The sequence below is a fragment of the Seriola aureovittata genome, chromosome 22 (genome assembly GCF_021018895.1).
Source record: "Seriola aureovittata isolate HTS-2021-v1 ecotype China chromosome 22, ASM2101889v1, whole genome shotgun sequence".
In the NCBI taxonomy this organism is placed as follows: domain Eukaryota; kingdom Metazoa; phylum Chordata; class Actinopteri; order Carangiformes; family Carangidae; genus Seriola; species Seriola aureovittata.
This window is the reverse complement of record NC_079385.1, coordinates 2125699-2146719: the sequence shown is the minus strand read 5'-3', so window position 1 is coordinate 2146719 and position 21021 is coordinate 2125699. Positions and strand designations below refer to the sequence as shown.

Genomic DNA, 21021 nt, shown 5'->3' with positions numbered 1-21021 from the left:
CTTTACTTCCGTAGTAGTTTGTAGTTTAAAATCTTTTTGTTATGTAGATAAGTTTTAAGTATTTCATTTCTCAGAGTTGGTTGATATGTTTCCTTTTTCAAAAACAAACAAACAAAGCAAAACATTTTTCTTACATGCAAGATAACCATCATTTCCTCTTGGTTTGTGGATAAGTTTGAACTTTTTGTAGTTTGTAAATAAGTTTTAATGCTTTAATTTTTTATTAGTTGGTTTCCCTTTCAAAAAAAAGAGAAAAATATTTTAGTTAGTAGATAACTCTTTCATTTCTTGTAGATGATGTTTAACTCTTTTATTTCTTAGTTTTTAAGTTTTCAGTCTTTTATTCATCCTTTCATTAGTTAGTAGAAATGTAAAAAAAAAAAAAAAAACTCACAACAAAATAACCTCAGTGTGTAGACGGTACATTTGTCTAAATATTAGACTAGACACTTACTTTGATAAACATCTTCTACATCAGAAAATGTAAAATCATTTCATTTCACCAATGTGATTAATAAACATAATATTTAAGTGTTAAGTATTTATTGTGATATTTAAAAAATAAAGTATTATATAAATATTTCTATTTTTAATAATGTTCTAATCTATTGAGACCAAATTGTTCTAACTTCACGACAGGTAAAGGGTTTTAGAGATGTTTTCTCCTACAGTTCATATGTTGCTATAAAAACAGACTACTTTGGTAAATTTACCATTTTGCACTAAATGGATTTTTTTTAAATGAACGATATCAGTAAACATTTATTAGGTGTCTTAAGTGATTGAATGTCACACTGACTCCACCCACTAGAGGTCAGGAGTGCCAAGTTTCAAAGTCGCTCTGATGATGTTAATTTACTGTATGAATCTCGCAGCCTGAACCGACCGGAGCGACGTGAACTTCTTCCAACACAACACATAATTTCATAAAGATCTTAAATAGTCCTCCAACAGTTATAAAGATGCTCGCAGCTCATAGTTACAGTATCAGTACTTCATGTGTTTTTTAAACTAATTTCATTTGATTAAATCCTTGTGATCAGCAAAACTAATTAAGGTTTCTCTTTGTAGTTTGTTTTCTAACGCTTTGAGTTTGCAGCAGAAGGAAACAGCTTTATGAGGGTCTGTAGGGAACTTTCCATTTGATTCCTTTCTCCTGGGTTTTTTTTTTTTTTAGAATTTAGTCCATAATCATTACTGATGAATCTTTTTAATTTGGTTATATCTAAATATGTTATCTGATGAGCATTAGAAAGAAAGGACAAGAAGCTGTAGGACCTTGTTTGACAGATGGTGAAACTACATCCCCATATGAAACAATAACAACATTGGCAAAGGGTTAGTGAGCTTAAAACCTTCCTGATGAGTTCTTTCCTTAAATGATAAAATGTGAACATTATAGAGGATTCAACACATTTAAAGTTGTTATAACACAACAAATAAAGTCTAGAAGCCTTCTGCTGTTACTGTAGCCTTTTTTTTTGTTTGTTTAATACAAGAATATCACAGACCTCGTGAGTTGACCCCACCATAACTCACATCCACTTTCTGTTTGGCTCAGGTGTGTGTGTGTGTGTGTGTGTGTGTGTGTGTAAATTTCAATTTGAAGATTTTCTCCCAGCTGTTGATGTTTTGACACTTTTGAAAGCTTGAGCTGCTGAGTTGAGAGGAAATGATGAATTTAAAATGATTTGGGAGAGCTAATGCAATGTAGTTTTAAAGCAGCACGCAGTTATTTTATTTCACCTAGCTGTTAAATAATTCACTGTGTTGACTGGCTGTTTGGCGCCGGGCAAGTGTTCATCAAAGCTTTTTCACTGAAGACACGGCTGTTAACAGTGGAGTTTGTGGGCTGATCAAACCAAAACAAAGACCTCAGACAATAAAAAGCTGCAGATGTGCTGATAATTCTGTTTGTGACTGTGATCAAAACATTTCACATTACCGTGTTTTCATCCTCAAACAGAAATATTCAGACTGACTCAGTTAACTAAGAATTTTAAAGGCGCTGTTTTACTGTTGCTACATAGCTAGCGTTAGCATTAACAGCTGTTTGCTTACCAGTCTAGAAGAAACGTTGTGAGTTCTGCATCAAACTTTATTCCTTTACTCCCCAACAGCTGTCTCCAGCAGGGGAAAGCAAACCTCTTGTTTTGTTTCTATTTCTGTCACTTTTTTTCTTCTACTGAGGTTAGCAAGCCTTTCCGATACCGAGTCACTGTAGGGTCCAATCTGCTTTGAAGAAGTAGCGCAGCTCAGGGGGCGTATTATAACCTCCTGCCTTGTAAAAGAAACAATGGCTAAAGCTCTTGGCAGGATTTGTAATTAAACAACAGTTAAAGCGAATGCTGGCTTGCAAAACTTACAAATGTCTCCTTTAAGGGAGCACAGCTTCTCAGATTACTCTGTCATTCAAACAGACAAGACACATAAACACAGATTGATAATAAACTTTAATTTCATGTTAAGATGGATGGCTGTGGAACATAGAAAACACACATTTCAGTATTAACATATGCATTCCAATGGAGTTCAACAGGTTGAGACCAGCTATTAGGAGTCAGTAGATGAGCATCTTAGCAGCAAAGCTTAAAACACATTAAGCTTAAACAGAACAGTGAATCTACACACTGGTGCTGTGGGAAATGGAAAGTCTCTCAGCTCCTGGATTCTCTGCGCTGTGAGTCTGCTGATGAATGTTTAATCACAGGTGTCGACTCTGTAGCCGGGTTCTGAGGAAGGACTTGGTTCTTCCTGGATGCTGAGATTCAGAATGGCTGAAGGGAAGATGTTTCAGTGTTTTTTTTTTTTTTTTGTCTGTCTGACTGATGTATGGGGCCGATTGGAAAGGTAGGTAGACAAATACATCTGGAAAAACCTAACACAACATTTGACCTCAGTTGCGCAGTAAAATCATTCACGCAGCTCATAGCCACTTTGAAGATTTATCACTTAGCCATGGTCCAAGACCTGTCACACAATGCATCATGGTCCAGGATCATCATCTCCATAACCCAAGACACTTCAGTCACTGAGCAGCTTAAAATCTGTTACTGCCACCCTGACAGAAACAGTGTACAAAGGCGACTACCATTTTGTTCAGTAGTAGTATTTACTGTAATATAGACCCGTCGTCAGTGGCAGCATCGAGCTCTGTGGACTCAAAATAAGTGTGCTTGAGAAACTGGTTGCAGATCAGCCTGTAAACACCGGAATAAATGTCTTTTTTTTTAAGCTGAATTTGTGCAGATATTATAAACATCCTACAACTCATCATCAATCATTGGTAAATTTCATTTCAACAATCTCAAAATCTTATTGACCCATAGTTTTTCCATATACTCCAGCCAGTGAGTGTAAAATAAACCCCGTGTCATTTTGCTTTTGCAGCCCTTATAAGACTGTAAGAAGACTGCCAGCCATGTGGTGCCTTCATATTTTCAACATTCGTCCAGTATCTAATTTTATGAGCTGCTCAGTGACTGAAATGTCCCAATAACAAAAAGACGGTTGATCCAGGATCAGGGCTAGTGTTCACCCTGCTTTACAAAGCCACAAAACCCTGCATGAATTTCATTTTTAGGGGTTTGATGTACGTGTTCTGTTATGATTTTAATGTCCCATATGAAAAGGTAAATACTTTTCAGTACAACATGGAAGTGATTATGGTAAATTTATTAAACATCAGCACAATATATTGGCTATCAGCAACTTTAATAAAGAAAAAAAAAAAAAAGTTCCAGCCTTCAGAAACCTTATGTAAAATCTTAAAACATGCCCATCACTGTTACAGTAAATGGTGCCGAGTAAGTTCGAGTGCATCCTCAGAGTCTCAGTATTATGTACAAACACCTGGGTAGATGATAAACAAGTCAAACCCACACCCACAAATGAACTTAACAATTTTTATTAGCAATATTTGAAGAAAGTTATAATTTTTGTTAAATCTTATATTGAGTTCATTTTGTCATTTTATTATTTTCAACATGAACCGCACAAGATAAGACTCACGAGGATAGATGTCTAGAAAATGTTGAGCACGAGCGCACTGACTTGTCGGATTTTTTTTTTCTTTTATCTTTTAAGTTCATTTATTAATGGCCTGCTTAAAGGCACTGCCACAATACAGGGGGTGGGAAAAAGCTACTGTCCATCACTCACACAAGACAGTCCATTCTAGTGTCTAGTATACATGGGGGCTCGGGGAGGGGATGGGGGCTCGGGGAGGAGGGGGGGGGGGGGGGGGGGGCTGCTATAGGTAAATTTCATAGAAATCATCCAGCTCCTCGTGAAACAAGTCCCACTCATCCTCTGAGTCTGTCACCTCGTCGTCGGTTCCTGCGGCGAGCAGCATGAGGAGCATCTCGCTCAGCTCAAACGTCACCATCTCCTCATCCTCGTTGTCGAAGGAGTCGGTGCTTTCCCTCTCGTCGTAGATGTCCCACAGCGGCGTTCGCCTCGGGTTCTGAGGGGGGAAAGTCAGACGTGTGGACAATTTATACTTGGTGAGTCAGACTCGTGAGATAAATTTACATTCCACTGTACAGTACCTGTTTCCTGCCTGCGAAGAAGGAAAGGGGAAAAAAATGTAAATAACCTAACCCTAACATTTATTTATTTTCTGTAATTCTTTAGATTTTTCTCTCCATCTCAATAAATCCAAATATACAAGTCATATATCTGAATCTATAGCAATAACAAAAAGCTGTCAGTCGTTCTCTGCAGCAGTGTATGCCATCATGTTACATTATCTTATGGCGTGTTATGTGTCGTTATGTTATCACTTTCTTTGTCTTCATCTTGATTCACCAAATAAAAATAACAAGAAAAAACATTTCATTTCCTGATCATTTTGACTTCCAATCTCAGAATCTCACAATCTTGATTTAAAAAGTAAAAACTTACACAGAAAGTCAAACTCTTACTGAACTAAATCACTCAACAATTTAACTTAGTAGCTGATAATCTTGTAATCTTGATTAAGTATCTCAATATTTATGAAGTAAATCAAAATCTTTAATTCTGACACTTTTAATCAGTGTTTCCTCCCTGTCAGAGGTGGCTTCTTTATCTACACTAGGAGAAGAAATCATCATCAAAACATCAACTGACATTATACGATACAAATTATAAAATGAAGTATAATGTTTATGAAAGACTGAATTCACACAGGCTTGATTTAATGAGGGGAGACATCACGGTCTGATTTGCATCACAGATCTGTTCAATATTTCTCACTGAAGTATGCACTGGTGTGAATATTTTCCATTTCATTTATTATTAACAGATTTAACAGACAGAAACACCAGTGAGCGACAAGACAGACAGAAACCTCCTGTAATCATTTACAATCTGGACTCCTCTGGACCAGTTCTGTTGACTTTTGAAGTGAAGCAATGTGTTTATATGAATAAAATATAGAATTTGTCCAGAGCTGCCCAAACTGTCTCATGCTGTAACTAAAACTCAATGATTCTTACAAAGGTTTCAGTGAAAACAAAGGAGGAGATGTGGTTAATTAAACAGCCCATCACATAAACAGACACGTCACTGTTCACCAAAGTTACAATAAACAAGATCCTGTTCTTATGAGGATGAGTCATCATTAGAACATGACATGAAAAAACAAGCTGCTGATCGTGTACAAGGTAATAAACACAAATACAATTGTAATGTAATTGTAAATAAATGTAATTTAAAATTTCAACCATAAAGCCTGCGACACTACTGCCTTTATATATTTTGACTGCTGATGACTCAGAGAATCAGAGAGGTCATGTTTGAGTCTGCAGCTTGTGGTGAGGTTGTACTGGACAGTAATCTATTATAAGGCAATGGTTGGTCACTGGCGGAGTGAATGAGAGTGAATGACAGACACACACAGTCACATCAGGCTGCACTGTGGTCAGTGCACAGCACTTGGTGATAAAATAGATCTCCATCATGGCAGCAACAGTTACCCACAGAATCACTTTCTCTTTAGCCATTTTGCCAAAAATATAGCACAAGAAAGTTTTTTTTTCCCGTTATTTCAAGGTATTGTGAGCTTTAATTCTGAAAAGTTCTGACAGGAAGCTCCAAAGGTTCTGTTGCTTACTTGACAGACCTCTGAAACAGCTGACATGATGTGCGATATGAAAAAAAAAAAAAAAGACCAGTAAATCAGTCAAACGTATATTATGTGACTGTAACATGTGAGTACAAGTAACAAAGTTCATTCTAGTTGAATTTCTATCAGTTTTTCTTAAATTAGCCTTTGATTACGTTCTGACCGTCGTCTAATGGATTAGAAAAAACGTACTTGCCGCCCCCTGTTACAAGGCGATCCCAGTACTCATTTAACATGTTTAACACTCTACAAATACAGAACATTTTAGGGTAGATTTTAAGGTAGTATTTAATGCACAGTTCCATCTGATTTATTTCTGTTCTTCTGGTTACCCTGCACCCTACTGTTATTACATGTTCTACTTCCCACGTCCAGCAGAGGGTGCTCCTATGGAGATAAAGCAAAGCTAATGTCTTTTGACTGTGTTCTCGTGAGTATCTGAACTACTATAGAAAACTTTGGCCATCAGGGAAACGCAGACTGTCACACTCCTGGTAGCACTGGTGTGTTTCTTGCTGGTACTTGTACTTGCTGGTGAGAGGGTTTTAGGAGCGAGTTTTAAAGTTACCCGGTTTCTGCTGTTGGATCCGGTCTGTCTTCTCTGGGGCTGAGCTTCCTCCAGCCGTCCGTCGGGGAAGGCGTGCTTGTAGAAGCAATTCGAGCCAAAAGGGCACGTTCCACGACCCTCGTCAAAGTATCGACACGGTTTACTCCTGGACGATCCAAAAGGGAAACCAGAAAACACAACACCCACAAACACACACGTTAGATCGTCTCAACATAAAACCCCAAAAACACACCAGAGGCATCAAGCAACACTAATCTGCTTTTTTTTCCCCCAACTCTGCCTCCCTCCACTCCCGCACACACATCCACCCACAACAGCTTTCTATTCAAAATCTCTCTGCTCCATCCTGCAGGGAAAATAATGGATTTTTAATTGCTGAGACTCAATTGTTCAGTAAGGCAGCTCTAGAAGACTAGATTTAAAATAAGGCAACAAAAAAGATTGTGTCCCTGTTTCCCACAGCATATCCAAAGCAGTTGGTAGAAATCAGGCCTCAGTGAGGCAGTGATACTCTTATTGTTTACGTATGGATGTGAATCTTCTACAGTCCCATAGTATAGAAATGGTGTGTGTACCCCATGCCGTCCTTGTATTTCTGGATGAGTTTCTGCTTGTCATCCTTGTCTTCCACCCAGTACTCGCTCGGGATGACGAAGTTGGACGTGATTCGACACTCGGGGCAAGACCTGCAGAGAGTCGAAGAACGCTGTGGTCAGGTACAAGCACCGAGAGTCGTTAAGGACGAGCTGTGTAGTCATTAGGCCTCGGCCAGTGTGACATCAGCCCTGTTCACACCTGCCTTAACATGCGTCTCCCCTTGTGATCGGATGAGGAGGGCTTGAGTGAATCATTGCTCTGCTCACAGCTCTAATGAAATAAAGTTTTATCAATTTGAAACAGCACAATATTTTGGGTTCATTATAAACTGTGTTGGGACTACCCAGTCTGTGACAGAGGACATCAGTAGAGTAGTTGGTCATCAGTAACTAAGTACATTTACTTGAGTACTGTACTTAAGTTTATTTTTTCCCAGTATCTATTCTTTACATGAATACTTTTTTGGGGAAACTTATGACTTTTCCTCCAATACACCTAAAGACAAATATTGTAGTTTTGACTCCAGTACATTTCTATGAAGCAGCTTTTAGTCAGAGGAATGCATCTTCTTTTATTTTGAAAATGTGATAGACCATACACTGTGTTCATCACAGGAGAAAAGCAATCACAGCCAACTCCTCCACTGTCAGTCCTGTTGTAATGCTGCATGTTTGAACAGCTCAATTTGAACGACGGCTACTACATAAAGATGAGGCAGAAGATTCTTCAAGTCTATGTATAACATTTTTTAATCAAATAACGTTTGCTGTGTTTGACACAACCGAAATTCATCACTACCGACAGAAATTAGTCGTCCAACTTTAGAAACCACCTCTGAATGTGGTCTGAGTGATCGGATCTCAAATGCTTCCTCAATGTCGGGTGTGTTCACACCAGAACTTAGAGCTGACCACTTGTGATCGGATATTAATACCAGGTCTGAACAGGGCCATCCTGACCATAACATTGCAATAAGAACCCACCCTGTCTTTTCACAATACATTGCTGCTTTATATGTAAATAATAATAAAATATAGATTTTATCAGAAAGAAATTCTCTTAAATAACCACACGAGAGAAATGTGTGAGACTTTGAGCTTGATAAATGATGTTCAGAAATGATTTCAAAGCTTGTGACTGTTTATCAACTTCTGTAAATTTGTGAAAACTGGTATAAAAGACATATGAAGATTCTGAGATAAAAAGGAAGTTTTACCAAAAAACAACTTACTTAGATATTCTCAGGAAAGGGTCTATTATTTATCAACCAGAGCTACAGATTTAGCCTGACAGTGATCGAACCTACAATCTACTGGAGAAACAAGGACATTTCAGTGTCTCATAAACAGATAGAAACTCTCCACAGAAAATCTCCCCTCGCTGTTCAAACCCTAATGTGACTCACTTGATGATTTTGCTCTCAAACTGCTTGGCGCTCCTCCACTTGCGAATGCACTTTAGACAGTAGCAGTGACTGCAGTTGGAGAGGATGCCGAAGCGACGCTCACTTGGGTTGGCCTTCTCAAACACCACCTCCATACACACGCCGCACATCATGTCCTTGCTGCGTTGGATGGCGAATGAAATCTCCATGTCTTTCTCGTGGGCCTCGATGCACGCCTGGGAGAGAGGGAACGGTTAAATCATCAAACCACAACCTTGTCTTCATTCGACCGCGGTACTCGGATGCTTCAATAAACATCTCACAGACGCAACTGTGTTCTGTGCTCGGGCTGTGTTCAGATGACAGAAGCACTTCATTAGAAAACACAGCCTCCTCTTTCATTCAAATTAGACCATTATACCGACGCAGCTGTGGCGCTCGTTCGGCAAAAAACCTGAACCGGGCTCAAGTTTTGCTGCAAATCAATGTCAATCAGGAAATCACTGTGTCAGCCAATCAAACGCGTGTTAACAGCAGTAGATGACTTGATTTTTAACCACCAAAATCTGATCAGTTCATCCTTGAACCGAACCAAACAGAACCTTGAATTCAAAACTGAGGTATGCATTGTAATGTGCCTTTTTTTTTTTTTTTTATGTACACCCCTACTCCTGCACCTTTTTTTACTGTACGTTACTGTGATGTGTCCAAGTGCTAGTGTTGCTGCGCTGCTCTCCTTAACGATACCCTATAAGTGCTGAGCTGAGAGCTGGTGAAAGTGACTCTGAGATCTGATGCCTGGATTGTCAAAATACACAAATTCACTGAGCTCCAGTGCTAACACCATACAAAACAGTCAGGCAGCAGATTTTTGATTTGCGAACCTGTGTCTGGACTCGGAGGTGATTTGTGAGAGAAGCAGCTCAGCTCTGTGACACCACTGTACAACAGTGAGTGTTTCTGTAGTTCAAACAGCAGAGTGAGGAGGCTGATCCCTTCATGTCAACTGAAGGAGTCGCTGGCTCTTCAAAATGCAGCTGCCTTACAGAAAAGGTTGCCACGACAACAAGTCTGAAGTCACCTGTTAACTCAGTTTGGCAACAGTAGCTATGAAATCTAGATATTCCACAGATTCCAAAAAAAGGCAGAGGAATGAAAACACTGAAAACAATATAAGTGACAGGTATGAAGGTATTCTGTGTGAGACTGTAATCCTCCTCTAGCGATTCCACTGTGCTGCTGGACATACTTCATGTGGATCACCAGCAGGTTGTGTCTGTAACCATTACCTTAGTGTGCTCAGAGCGCTGGTTGTTGTCAGTGGGGTGGAGCACCTGAAGGCCGCACATATCACACACGTCGCCGTGGAGATAGGCACAGTTGATTCCGTAGCGGCACTCACCGACGGCGGCATACGGACAGAGCTGCTTCCTCAGCTGTTTGGTGTCTGGCGCCGGGTCACTGTCGAACTCCTCGATGAGTGGGACGGAGCTCTCCACCTTCGCTTGCTCGGCTGGACGCAGGAAGCCCGTCATTACAGAGACACAAACATTTATTCGTTAAGTTAATCAGCAAACAATAATGCTCACATGCTTTTCCCCCCATCCAGTGAGGAGAATCTGATCTGAGGACACACCTTCCCTTTCGCCTGCGCTCAACTTGTATTTACCGGACAGGCCTCAAAATGCAACTTCACCAACCTTTAAACTTTAACTTGGAGGTGAAGTCATGATCCCAGTTACATTTTCAGACAGTGAAAGATGCATGACATCATAAAAGTGTCATGTGTGCCTCAGGTTCAGTTGACTTGTTTCAGACCACAGAAAGAAAAAAAAAAAAAAAAAAAAAAGATATATTATTATATTTACACTCACTTATTAGAAACAAACCAAGGTGTTAGAGACAAACCGAGTCTTTTTCAGGTGGTCCTGGTCTGAGTTTTTTTTTAAATCCATTTTCACACAAGCTTCAATGAACTCAGCCAGATAGACAAACATACAGGAGGTTGTTTGAATTGCACCAAAGAAAGCTCCTTGGGTGCAAATCCACCTCCAGCCCAAATATCGTGAGATACGATATTACTGCTGGGGTTGGGGTGGTTATAATATAATTGTATTATTGTATTTTATGTTTCATGTATAAATGATGCTACCACTAAACATCAGTTGAAAGTTGTAATTGTCACATGCTGAGGTTCAAAGTTAAGATGGAACATTAAGGCCACATTGAGGAAAAGAACTTTTTTATTCCGAGAATAAAGTCATAATATTTAAAGAAAAAAAAGTCCTAATATTATGAGAATAAAGTGGTAATTTCATGTTGTGTGTTGCTTCAGAGGGGGAATATCAGAAGCTTCAAAATGAGTAACATGCAGCGTCCTGTGAAGTTTTACTTTAGCAGAGGTTTCACAAATAAGGAGATACTTCAACTTTGCCAGTTACTGTCCACTCACCTGTTTGATTGGTTGTTGTAATATTCTTAAAAATTATATTTTTTCTATTGAAATTTTACATGTTTAATTCTTGTAATATTACAACTTCTTTTCTTGAAATATTATGATTATATTCTTAAAATCACAACTTTATTCTCAAACTTTCCATTTTTTTCCCCTCAATGTGGCCCCAATACAGCGTCGTACAATGTACAGTAAGCAGAGCGGTGAAATAAGGGTCAGACTCATCAGCCTCTGCAAATCTGCCAAAAAAAATAAAATAAATAATGATCCAATGAAAAACAGGCTGCATATGATGGGAAATACTCAATATGGAATATTGGCTAGAATATCACCCGTCCATAGAGGACATACTGTCTTAACCTGGTTAAATCAAATCATAAAGCATCAACAAAACGACCATCCCTTTGTAAAAGATGGTGAAAGTGTGAATCTAGGATTATGTTAAAATGTGAGTATCAATATCAAACGTTATGTAATCAATGCTGGTCGCTCACCGCGTCCACAGTATGGCTGTCCTGGAACAAACTCAGCAGCGTTGACCCAGTCTTGCGCCCCAGGGACAGGTGTTGGCCCACTGGGTTCTGGGTCAGATGGGCCGGCCAGCGAGGCGGAGGGCAGCGGCAGCATCTGGGGGGCTGGCAGCTCCTCGTTTTTTGCTGGTTTACAGTGTTCAAACCTGAAGAGTCACACAGGACCAGGAGACAAATGATCTACGGTCCCACAACAATAATACAATGACGTTACAACCGTTACAGCAATGAGCAGGGACATATAGGGCAGAAAGAGAGGAGCTTGATTACAAAGAGCAAAACCAAAGTTGATTTTAAAGCTCTAAATATGTAAATGATTGTAAAACCCTGCTACTGAAGCTAAACCTACAAGGGTGCATGAAACAAATTTCTCCCATTCCAAAAGTACATCAATAAAAGGTTCATAATTTGCCAAATTAAGTATAAAAGGTTTTTCAGCACTAAAACACTTCAACAAAATCCATTTTGAAATATTTAATATTGAAAATATTGAAATATATACTGTGGATTCCTAATGTACATGCGTAGTAATTGTGAACTAGTGTGGCATATGGGACAGTACTGCTGTATATCTGCCACTCATAAGTAGGAAAATCATTATGCGTTATTATTGTTCCATTAAAGCAAATAATTACATCCAATAAAGCAGAGCCTTGGCTGAGGACACCACTCAAAACCTGGTTCTGCTTTTTCTTTCATCTCTCCATGTCCTTGCCTCTTTACATGAGAACCCTGTGGTATCATTTATCTTTAAGCTATTCCAATGGTTTTTGTAGCTTTATCAATAAAGGAAATAGTGAATGAAACACGACCCATTAAGACTACACATTAACTTTCAATCATTTCCAAGCTGCTGCTAAAATCCTGATTTTATAACTGTGACGTTGTCTGACAACATCACTAAACACATAAATTAAAGCCAGAACATAGAAACTGTCAATTCATTTTGAGAGAGCAACAACCGACAATGAAACTTTATGACTCAGCCCGTCGACCAGGGGTGTAACTTCATGACTCAGTCACATGGTGTTCAGTTGAGAAAAGGTGTAACTTGATCACTCGCTCAGCAGTGTGGACGTAGCTAGACTAAGTTTTCATTTTTAAAACAAAAACGATTTCTGTCCAGACGAGTGTTTTAGCTCCATATCAGAGTGTTACTACTCCTTCTGTAGTAACACACCTTAAAACGCATATCACATGACCATTCATGTACACTGGGCATGCACTACACCATTTTGCATTGGCTTAAAGAAATGCAAACAAGGCAGAGCGTTTTTATTCCTCCATGCTAACAACACTCAAAGCTGGAAGAATATTGTTTTCAGGTTGTCCGTCCATCAGTCCCATCCTCGTGGACACGCTACCTCAGTAATTCCTTGAAGGGACTTCTTCAAAATTTGGTAAAAAAACATTCACCTGGACTCAAGGATGAACCAATTAGATTTTAGTGGTCAATGGTCAAAATCATGGTGACCTCACAAAACACGTTTTAACCATTACTCAAGACTTCACAAAGCAATTATCTTAAAATTTCACACAAACAGTTAATACTACTTTAGGCTTTTACCACAAATGACAAGAGACTAAGAGCAAAAGAGAAACAAATCACATACACATCATATACTTGTCATTTTTACATAATACATCTCTATAACTGTTTTTGTTTTTGTTGTCATCTGCATATCTGTCCGTTATGTCCTAAGTGTCCTTCATGTCTCACTTGTTCTTGTTATGTTATCTAACCAATAAAAACGAAACTAGAATCACCTCCTGGTGGTTGACTGCCTCCTCCACTCAGACTTGTTTCAGGTCACATCCCCGTTTATCCGGAGTCATAGAAAATATGAACCATTTGTGTGAAATTTTCTCATAACTGCTGTGTGAAGTCCTGACTACCAAAATCTCATCAGTACGTCTTTGAGTCTAAGTGGACTTAAAAGAAATTTAAGGCGTTACTGAGATATCACATTCACAAGGCCAAAACCGTGTTTTGTGATGTCACCACGACTTTGAACTTTGACCTTGCCCACCAAATTTCAATCAGTTCATTCTTTGATTCTAGTGAATGTTTATGCCATATTTGAAGAAGTTCCATCAAGGTGTTATTGAGATAATGTGTCCATGAGAATCGGTTGGATGGACAACCTGAAAACAATACGCTCTGACTGTCGCTGGTGCAGAGGCATAAAAAGTGCAATAAAAGCTTTCCAACAAGTGTTATGAATCTCTCTAAAATCAAATATGGACAGGTAACGACCCCAAACATCTAAAAGTCAGGACAAAATATTAACGAATCAGTGGCGAGGATGCCGAGGATGCTAGCAGCTCTGTCCTGAGAGAACAAATAGCTCTGCTGCTGTTACAGCTACAAAGAGAAGCCAAAAGCTCCTCCTCCTGCAGGTTTACAACTCCTATCTTTCCTAAATGTTCATCCTCTCTGAACTGGTCTGTATTCTCAGTAAAAAACTGATTCAAATCGCCATCAGAGTAAAACACCATAGATCAGCTACTGCACCTGTACAATGTTTATGCCAGTGGTCTTGTACCTTTACACTGGAATGAGTCTACAGACACAGAGGACAAAGACAACAAGATACTACAATGAGTTTAACCTTCAGTAAGCTCAGTTTGTACCGACCAGGACAGTTTTTAGTTTGATAAGGCCTCAAAGACAGGACCCAAACTGATCTTCTCAGTGAGGATCACGAGAATGAATATTCTGGTTCTTCTTCTCCTGTAAATAACAAGCATGTAAGTGGAATGTAAACTGGCATTTCCCGTGCTGGGCTGTTTCTAAGTATAGGTTGACACAGAGTGTGGTGTTATATCATGTTATAGAGACAAGAACAGATAATGATAAAACAGTCAGTATATGGGACTTCAACAATACAAAGTAGTGAAGCTAATCCAGATTACTTATCAACATGTTTACACGCGTACATGTTACTCAGGGCCTTATTTCATGTGCTTTGTTCCAGCATTCTGCTGTGATCACATGCTCTATTTTGAATGAAAAATTAAGGCTTCATGGGAAAATCATAATTTTGTAATGTGTAAATCACAGTCAAGGAGCTTTATTTATGATCTACATGCTATGTTTTTCCTGTTGAGATAAAGTGTTTTTTTGGGACCCTCATAAAAAGGTCTCAGATCATCAGTTTCAGAAAGAAATGATCGAATACACAAACACCCATTTCATGCTGTGACTGGCCAAATGTGCGGAGTTGAGGGAGGAGCCAGGCACTGTACTACTGTCTCTAGCTCCCTTTTTTCACAACTTGTTACACAACTACAGTATTCCTGCTACTTTTAATGTGAACAACTGAGTGCAAGACTATGAATGTTTTACTGGAGAGACTGTCTGAAAATATGCACATTATCCCTCTTTGTAATGATATTGCGTCTTCCCTGTCTCTATTATATATTTGTTTTGTTTTTTTAATGTGGCCTTCTGGAACAACTATAGAACATTTGATTTCCAAAGTAGTTGGATGGCATGTCTTAAGACAGGGGTCTCCAACACGTGGCTTTTCGGGGCTATCTACTGTTGACTATAGGGGTAACTTGACCCCATTTTTCATTTGAATCACGCTGACTGTTGTATTAGTGCAAAAAAAACAGTAGTCTGATCTCTAAAAATGCAAATACCACATACAAACTTAAATGGAAGTTTATCTCTATACTATACTCAGTGGTGAGATGGCAGATATCCTATAACAACAGAACAAAAATACATATGCTACACTGTGAATACTGTTCATTTTCATGCACTGTAGATTCAGAGGTTAGGCCACAATAATTATCATGAAGACTACACTTTACTTAAAAGTAGGAAAATATGTTCATGCTCGCACATGCAAAAACAATGACATGTACATATATGGCTCCTACTCATTAAGCTCCACCAACACACATAAACACACACACGCAGTCCAGATCACAAACCTACATATAGCAAGAATAAAATTCACTAGCTAACCAGCTTGACATTATATGTTATTGATATGTTATTGTTTAGACAACCGACGTTAGTTGGTAGTCAGTGAACGTAACTGGTTAGTAACCACATTAATTAGCTGCCATGTTGCATTTGAGGACACAGCAACTATGATTCTGTTTGGAGTAATACAGAATTAATATTAACAGGGGGGTTAGGGTCTGGGGGATGGGAGGGATTATGAGTCCAGAAGGGGTCTGGTTGGTACAGGATCTCCACTGCACAGCAAGCTCTCTCCATCTGATCCGCTTACTAAAAACATTTCATCTGTTATCCTGAAATATCACCGTAGCCTTTATAGCACCATCATGTTGTATTTTGTGATGATTTTGGTGATACCAGTCATCAACAAAGGCTGAAAAAATACATAGTAAACACAGGGGAGGTTCTGAGTTTGTATTCAGTGATGACAGGAAACTTTGAATCAAAGCCTATCTCCAATATAAGCCTGCTTCAAATAAAGGTCTGGTTCAGTGATGTAGTTTGTCATGTGGTGTTTGTCCGACTTCTCACATTTAAATGAACATAAGAAAATGATCGTATGAGAAGTGAGAAGTGCTAAAATGTAACTATCCTGCTAATACGGATAAAGCAGAACCAGTGTAATGTAACAATGAGATCACATTGAGGTCTGAATTAAAATCATTATGATGTCAAAATAAAATAATTTAAAATATATTTTATAAGGTCATATTTAATATATATTTTTGTACATTATTATAATATGATTAATGGAACAGCCCTGATGAGAGAAGACCCTCAGCTGTCATCATGGAAGTGTCTGTGAGAGTGACCTCATTATCAAAACAAAATAAGTCAACTCCAGTGTTTCCGCTACATACAGAAATTAAAAGGGTGCCTAAATGTCATGAAATCACAAGACACCGTAGAGACCTTTTACTTTGAAACTACAGATACAGGAAGTGAAGACATGTGGTGACACCCACCCGCGGTGAGAGAGAGAGGGAGAGAAAGAACAGAAAAACAAAAGAGAAGGGAGAGAAAGGTAGATTAACGAGTTCACATTAAGCTAGATAGATTTTAAACCTACCAGGTATTTTAAAAACAACCTCCATAGTCGGAGAGGCCATCATGTAAAAACTTCTACTAAATTCATTAGACCCTGCAAAAACCCTATAGCTCTACTCCAAAGTTTGACCCTCTGAGCTAAATTTCCTTATTTGCTAAAAGCTAAAGCTTCTCAGTAATATAAACAGTCAAAATAGCTTTTAAAAAGTGTGTTTTTCAGTTACCAAGCTACATTAAGCAAGATCTGTGCCATTAAGTTCTTTTAGACAGGACCACATATAATTGATATAAATATAAAATATAATATAATTGATTCATTTAATATAATTGATATTAACATTAGGAAACAACTTTACTCTTCAGTAAATTAATACTACACAGTTGGAAGAAAGTGAAAACCAGTGGAGTGGATATAATTGTTGAAATGTAAAGACTCAAAAAATGTATTATTATTAACTTGATTGTAACTGTAAATCAATCAGCAACAAACAATCTAAACCAACACATGTTGGTAAATTATCCTTTGGGTTTCTCGGACGTTCAGTAAAGATTTCAACTCAATCCAGTGAAAAATAAACGTTTGGTGAGTCTTAGAATAAATTTACATACACACAGATGCAAGGAAATTTATCCAAATGTCAAAAATACTAAAAAAGTATTTGGAGTGAGTATAATGGAGGTTATATATGAATGTGTAAAAAAAAAAAAAAACATGACATGGAACTGGAAGGACCGAGGTGAGTTGGTATGAATTACCCTAAAATAAAGCATTACTAACAGACTATGACAGCCTGTGCACGCAGACGTACAAAAGGAAGACCCGGCCTATCTTTCCTCCTGCGTCCTCCATAATGGTAAGCACCATCACAACACACACGGTTAACCAGTCTGTTCCCAGGAATCCATTGGAGCACTGGAAAAGCAGGGAGGGAAATGAGGGAGGAGGGCTGCTGGAGTTACGCATAAATAAATGAGAGAGGAGGGTGCTGCAGTGGAGTGAACCTGGGGAACCCAGCAACAGCACGGGGGGAGGAGGGGAGGAGAGTGGGGGCTCTCAGAAAGAGAACAGGAGGGAAACAGAGAATGTTATGCAATTGCCATGCAGGCTGCAGTGCACTCTGTCTGGCCCTGGGGGCTGCAGGAGAGAGAGAGAAAGGGAGAGCGACACCGAGACAGAGTGAGAAGGCGAGACAGAGCCCGTCACAATAGATAGAGCTCAGGGAATTCAACCATAATAAGCCCCCACAGCGAGAGCTTTTCTATGGACTCGTAATACAGGGTGCACAGCCCCATGGGGGTCACAGAAATAATGAGGACACCTTCCTCACTCAAGCTCCATCACTATAATGGAGGAATGTGACTTATCAACAGAACAACAACAGCAGCTTTGTGCTATATACACTTATCCAAAGGCTTCTACAGGCAACAGGCCAACTATTCAAGAAAAATGATCAAGTATGTGAGTACCTAATACATCCCCGTAGCTGATGGGGTGGTCCTACGAATGCCTTGGTAACTATGGGGATGCTCCTGAAGCCAGACATGGAGCAGACACTGTCTGTACAAGCAGGCTGCTGCTGTCTGGGTACACTCACACTTAACAACACACTGGGAACCTAATTAGTTTCTCAGAGGACCATACCACTGCATGTTTGAGCCCACTTGCTACAAATATACACTGATGACTATATTCAAAGCATGCCGCAGTGTTCTAGATTTTACTCTCTCACTCTTTGATAATGCAGTTTAGACTTTTCAAGCCAGTCTGCGCACATGTAACGATGACATAACTGACACATTAAATAACACAGAGCTAGATCAGCCAATAAAGATAATAAATAAAAAAATTCATCCAAATACTTTACTTTAATTTCTTTTAATTTACGTTCCAAATGACAAACAAATGACAGAAAAATGTAATTAGAAACAAAATGTTCTCTGGACCATCTTTCACCATTTATAGATCTGATGAAATTGAACGTATTGTTCTTTGAAAACTTGGAAGCTTAGAAGTTAGAATAACCAACTGTTGTGCTCATTGTGTATGCATTTAGATGATTTAGAAAAAAAAATGTGTATCTGAAATTGACAGTGGGACATCACGCAACTAATTTCCAAATCGTATTTAAAAAACCTGCAACCGACCACATGTGCCACCCTGATCATTCAATGAATGGAAACCGAACCAAGTCAAAAATATTAAATACTACAACATGTGTGCGCAAAAGAATATCCATCCATTCACTTGAAGGTCACAGAGGCAATAATCAGTCAAACTGCCATGTATGTATTGCAACTATTGTCCATTCCATCTCAACAAAGGCCTATGGTGAGACCGCCAGGAGGAAGTTTACGCTGGCAGTCATGTTGAACACACACTAGCTCTACAAACACTCTAGATGTTTCATAATACATGATTTCTTCCAGCAGAGCAATACTGTAACACCACAGATGAGTGAGTCTAGTTCCTTGAACCTACACAGGGTCTCCCACAGACACAGACCAACAACATGTTGACATTAGAAAACACCAGTCTCAGGTGTCAGATCCACTTGAGGAACAAACTGCAACACTTCTGAGAAGCCCTGCCAGCAAAGCTGCTGTGCTGTCATTTGGCTGAGACCAAGGCCAGTTTTAGAAAGGAAGTTATTATGTAGCTCAACTGACAACTGGGAGCACTTTTTCGGACTGTGGCAGCTGACTTTGAACATGCCACTTGAGTACAGACATCCAAGCCTTTTCTCTTTCTATTTTTTTTTTTCCATTTATAACAACGTGGATTTTAGTTTTGTCTTTACCTGCAACGGTCCCCAAACACACAGTTTCCCTTCTGAAAGAACTTGCAAATCATGGCCGCAGGTTTGCTGTTGGTCAGATCGTGGGAATATCGACAGTTGTCTCCTTCTTTACAAAGTCCATGCATGAAATATCTGAAAATACAAAATAAGAGTAAATTTGTCATTTTCAAATCTGCATGTCAAACTCAACCGTGACAGTTTAAAAAACATTGAACAAAGCAAAGCAAAAGTGTGTAAATGCCGTGTTTCACTTTCACACTAGTAACGCAGTCAAGCTAATCTTAGCACGGTCCAAACAAACAAAGCGTCTCATAACGTCAGTTAATGTAGTCTGGATGTGGCGATTAGCATGTGCTATGACTATTATGAAGTTTAAATTCGCTGGTTTTCAAATTGATTAATGTTAGTTTCAAAGTAAAAGTGTAGCTGCTGAGTGTCTCTGAGCAGCTAATTCACATTTACATAAAATATTTTATCACTGTGTTGTATGACAGCTGTTTTACCTAGTCTAATGTTGTTGTCTGGCGTTAATGCTAGCCGTGTGAATTATTCAAAACGTTGCTAGTAACCTGGCGGCTATCCTCCAACTGCACCCTCGTATGTGACCATAACACAGAAAACATAACACCACAGTAGTCCAACGTTAGTACAGCTAGCTAGCCAACAACAGCTGAGTCGAGCCTTAGAAGACGCTGTTGTCAGTCGCCCTCCGGCCTGGTGTCAAAACAGCAGTGGTAGACGATGTAATCATCTTAAATATTTTTAATAATCGCTTGTCTTTTCTTACCTGCAGGTTACGTGTTTGGTCCAACCTCCTATTACTCCTGAAGCCGCCGTAGACGCTGCTGCTGCCTCCGCCATAGCTGTTTATGTTGAGAGGCTACAGCCGGATGTTCCGGACAGCTCCGGTCCAGCTCGGCCTCTTTCGTATTTGTACGATTCAAGTCGGAGTTTGCCGAAAACCTAACTCCTTGTGTCATCAGCGACCGGGCAACATTGCTACACTCACCTGTTATTCATTTATGCACAACAGCTGTATAAGCCGGTGTTCTTTCAGCTTCGTTACATAAAGTAAATTAATTTAAATCCAGACGTTGTTTTTGTTTAAAATATCAATTTACTTCTAAATTGTGTAGTATTGTGTGATCTTTTCCTCCCACTGTAAAAATAAATAAAATAATAATAATCAAGTTTCAACCAAATGCTTTTTTGAAAGATTTAAATTATCAAAAAAACAAACAGATTTTTACACTTTTTGCAATCCTAAGTGACTTGTAGAAATAGGGGAGACTGGGGACCATTGCAACAGTTTCACTTTCTCTTAGTTACTCAGATTATTTGGACTAGACCAACAAAACTTAAACTTACATCTGCCTGCTAATAACCCATACCATGTAAAAATAATAATATATGACATATCATTCACAACATTTATTTTGAATTAAAGAATTCAGATGTTGCAACTGACCCAAACCCTGGAGACAGTTGCAACTTGGATCAGGAACGGTTGCAACGAATTAAAAATACATATAATTTCAATAATTAACTGTTTGC

At 38.9% G+C, this 21021-nt stretch overlaps 1 protein-coding gene across 1 annotated transcript; it reads right to left on the bottom strand.

Annotated features, from left to right (window-relative positions):
* Nucleotides 1–2434: 2434 nt before the first annotated feature.
* mkrn1 (makorin, ring finger protein, 1) lies at nt 2435–20404 on the bottom strand. The gene is made up of 8 exons (XM_056367931.1): nt 20255–20404; nt 19468–19599; nt 11608–11789; nt 9948–10171; nt 8680–8894; nt 7253–7363; nt 6678–6822; nt 2435–4465 (listed from the first exon to the last, which is right to left on the bottom strand). Exons 1-8 carry the CDS (start codon nt 20326–20328, stop codon nt 4253–4255), a joined length of 1296 nt encoding a protein of 431 aa, XP_056223906.1. The 5' UTR covers nt 20329–20404; the 3' UTR covers nt 2435–4252.
* Nucleotides 20405–21021: the final 617 nt, after the last annotated feature.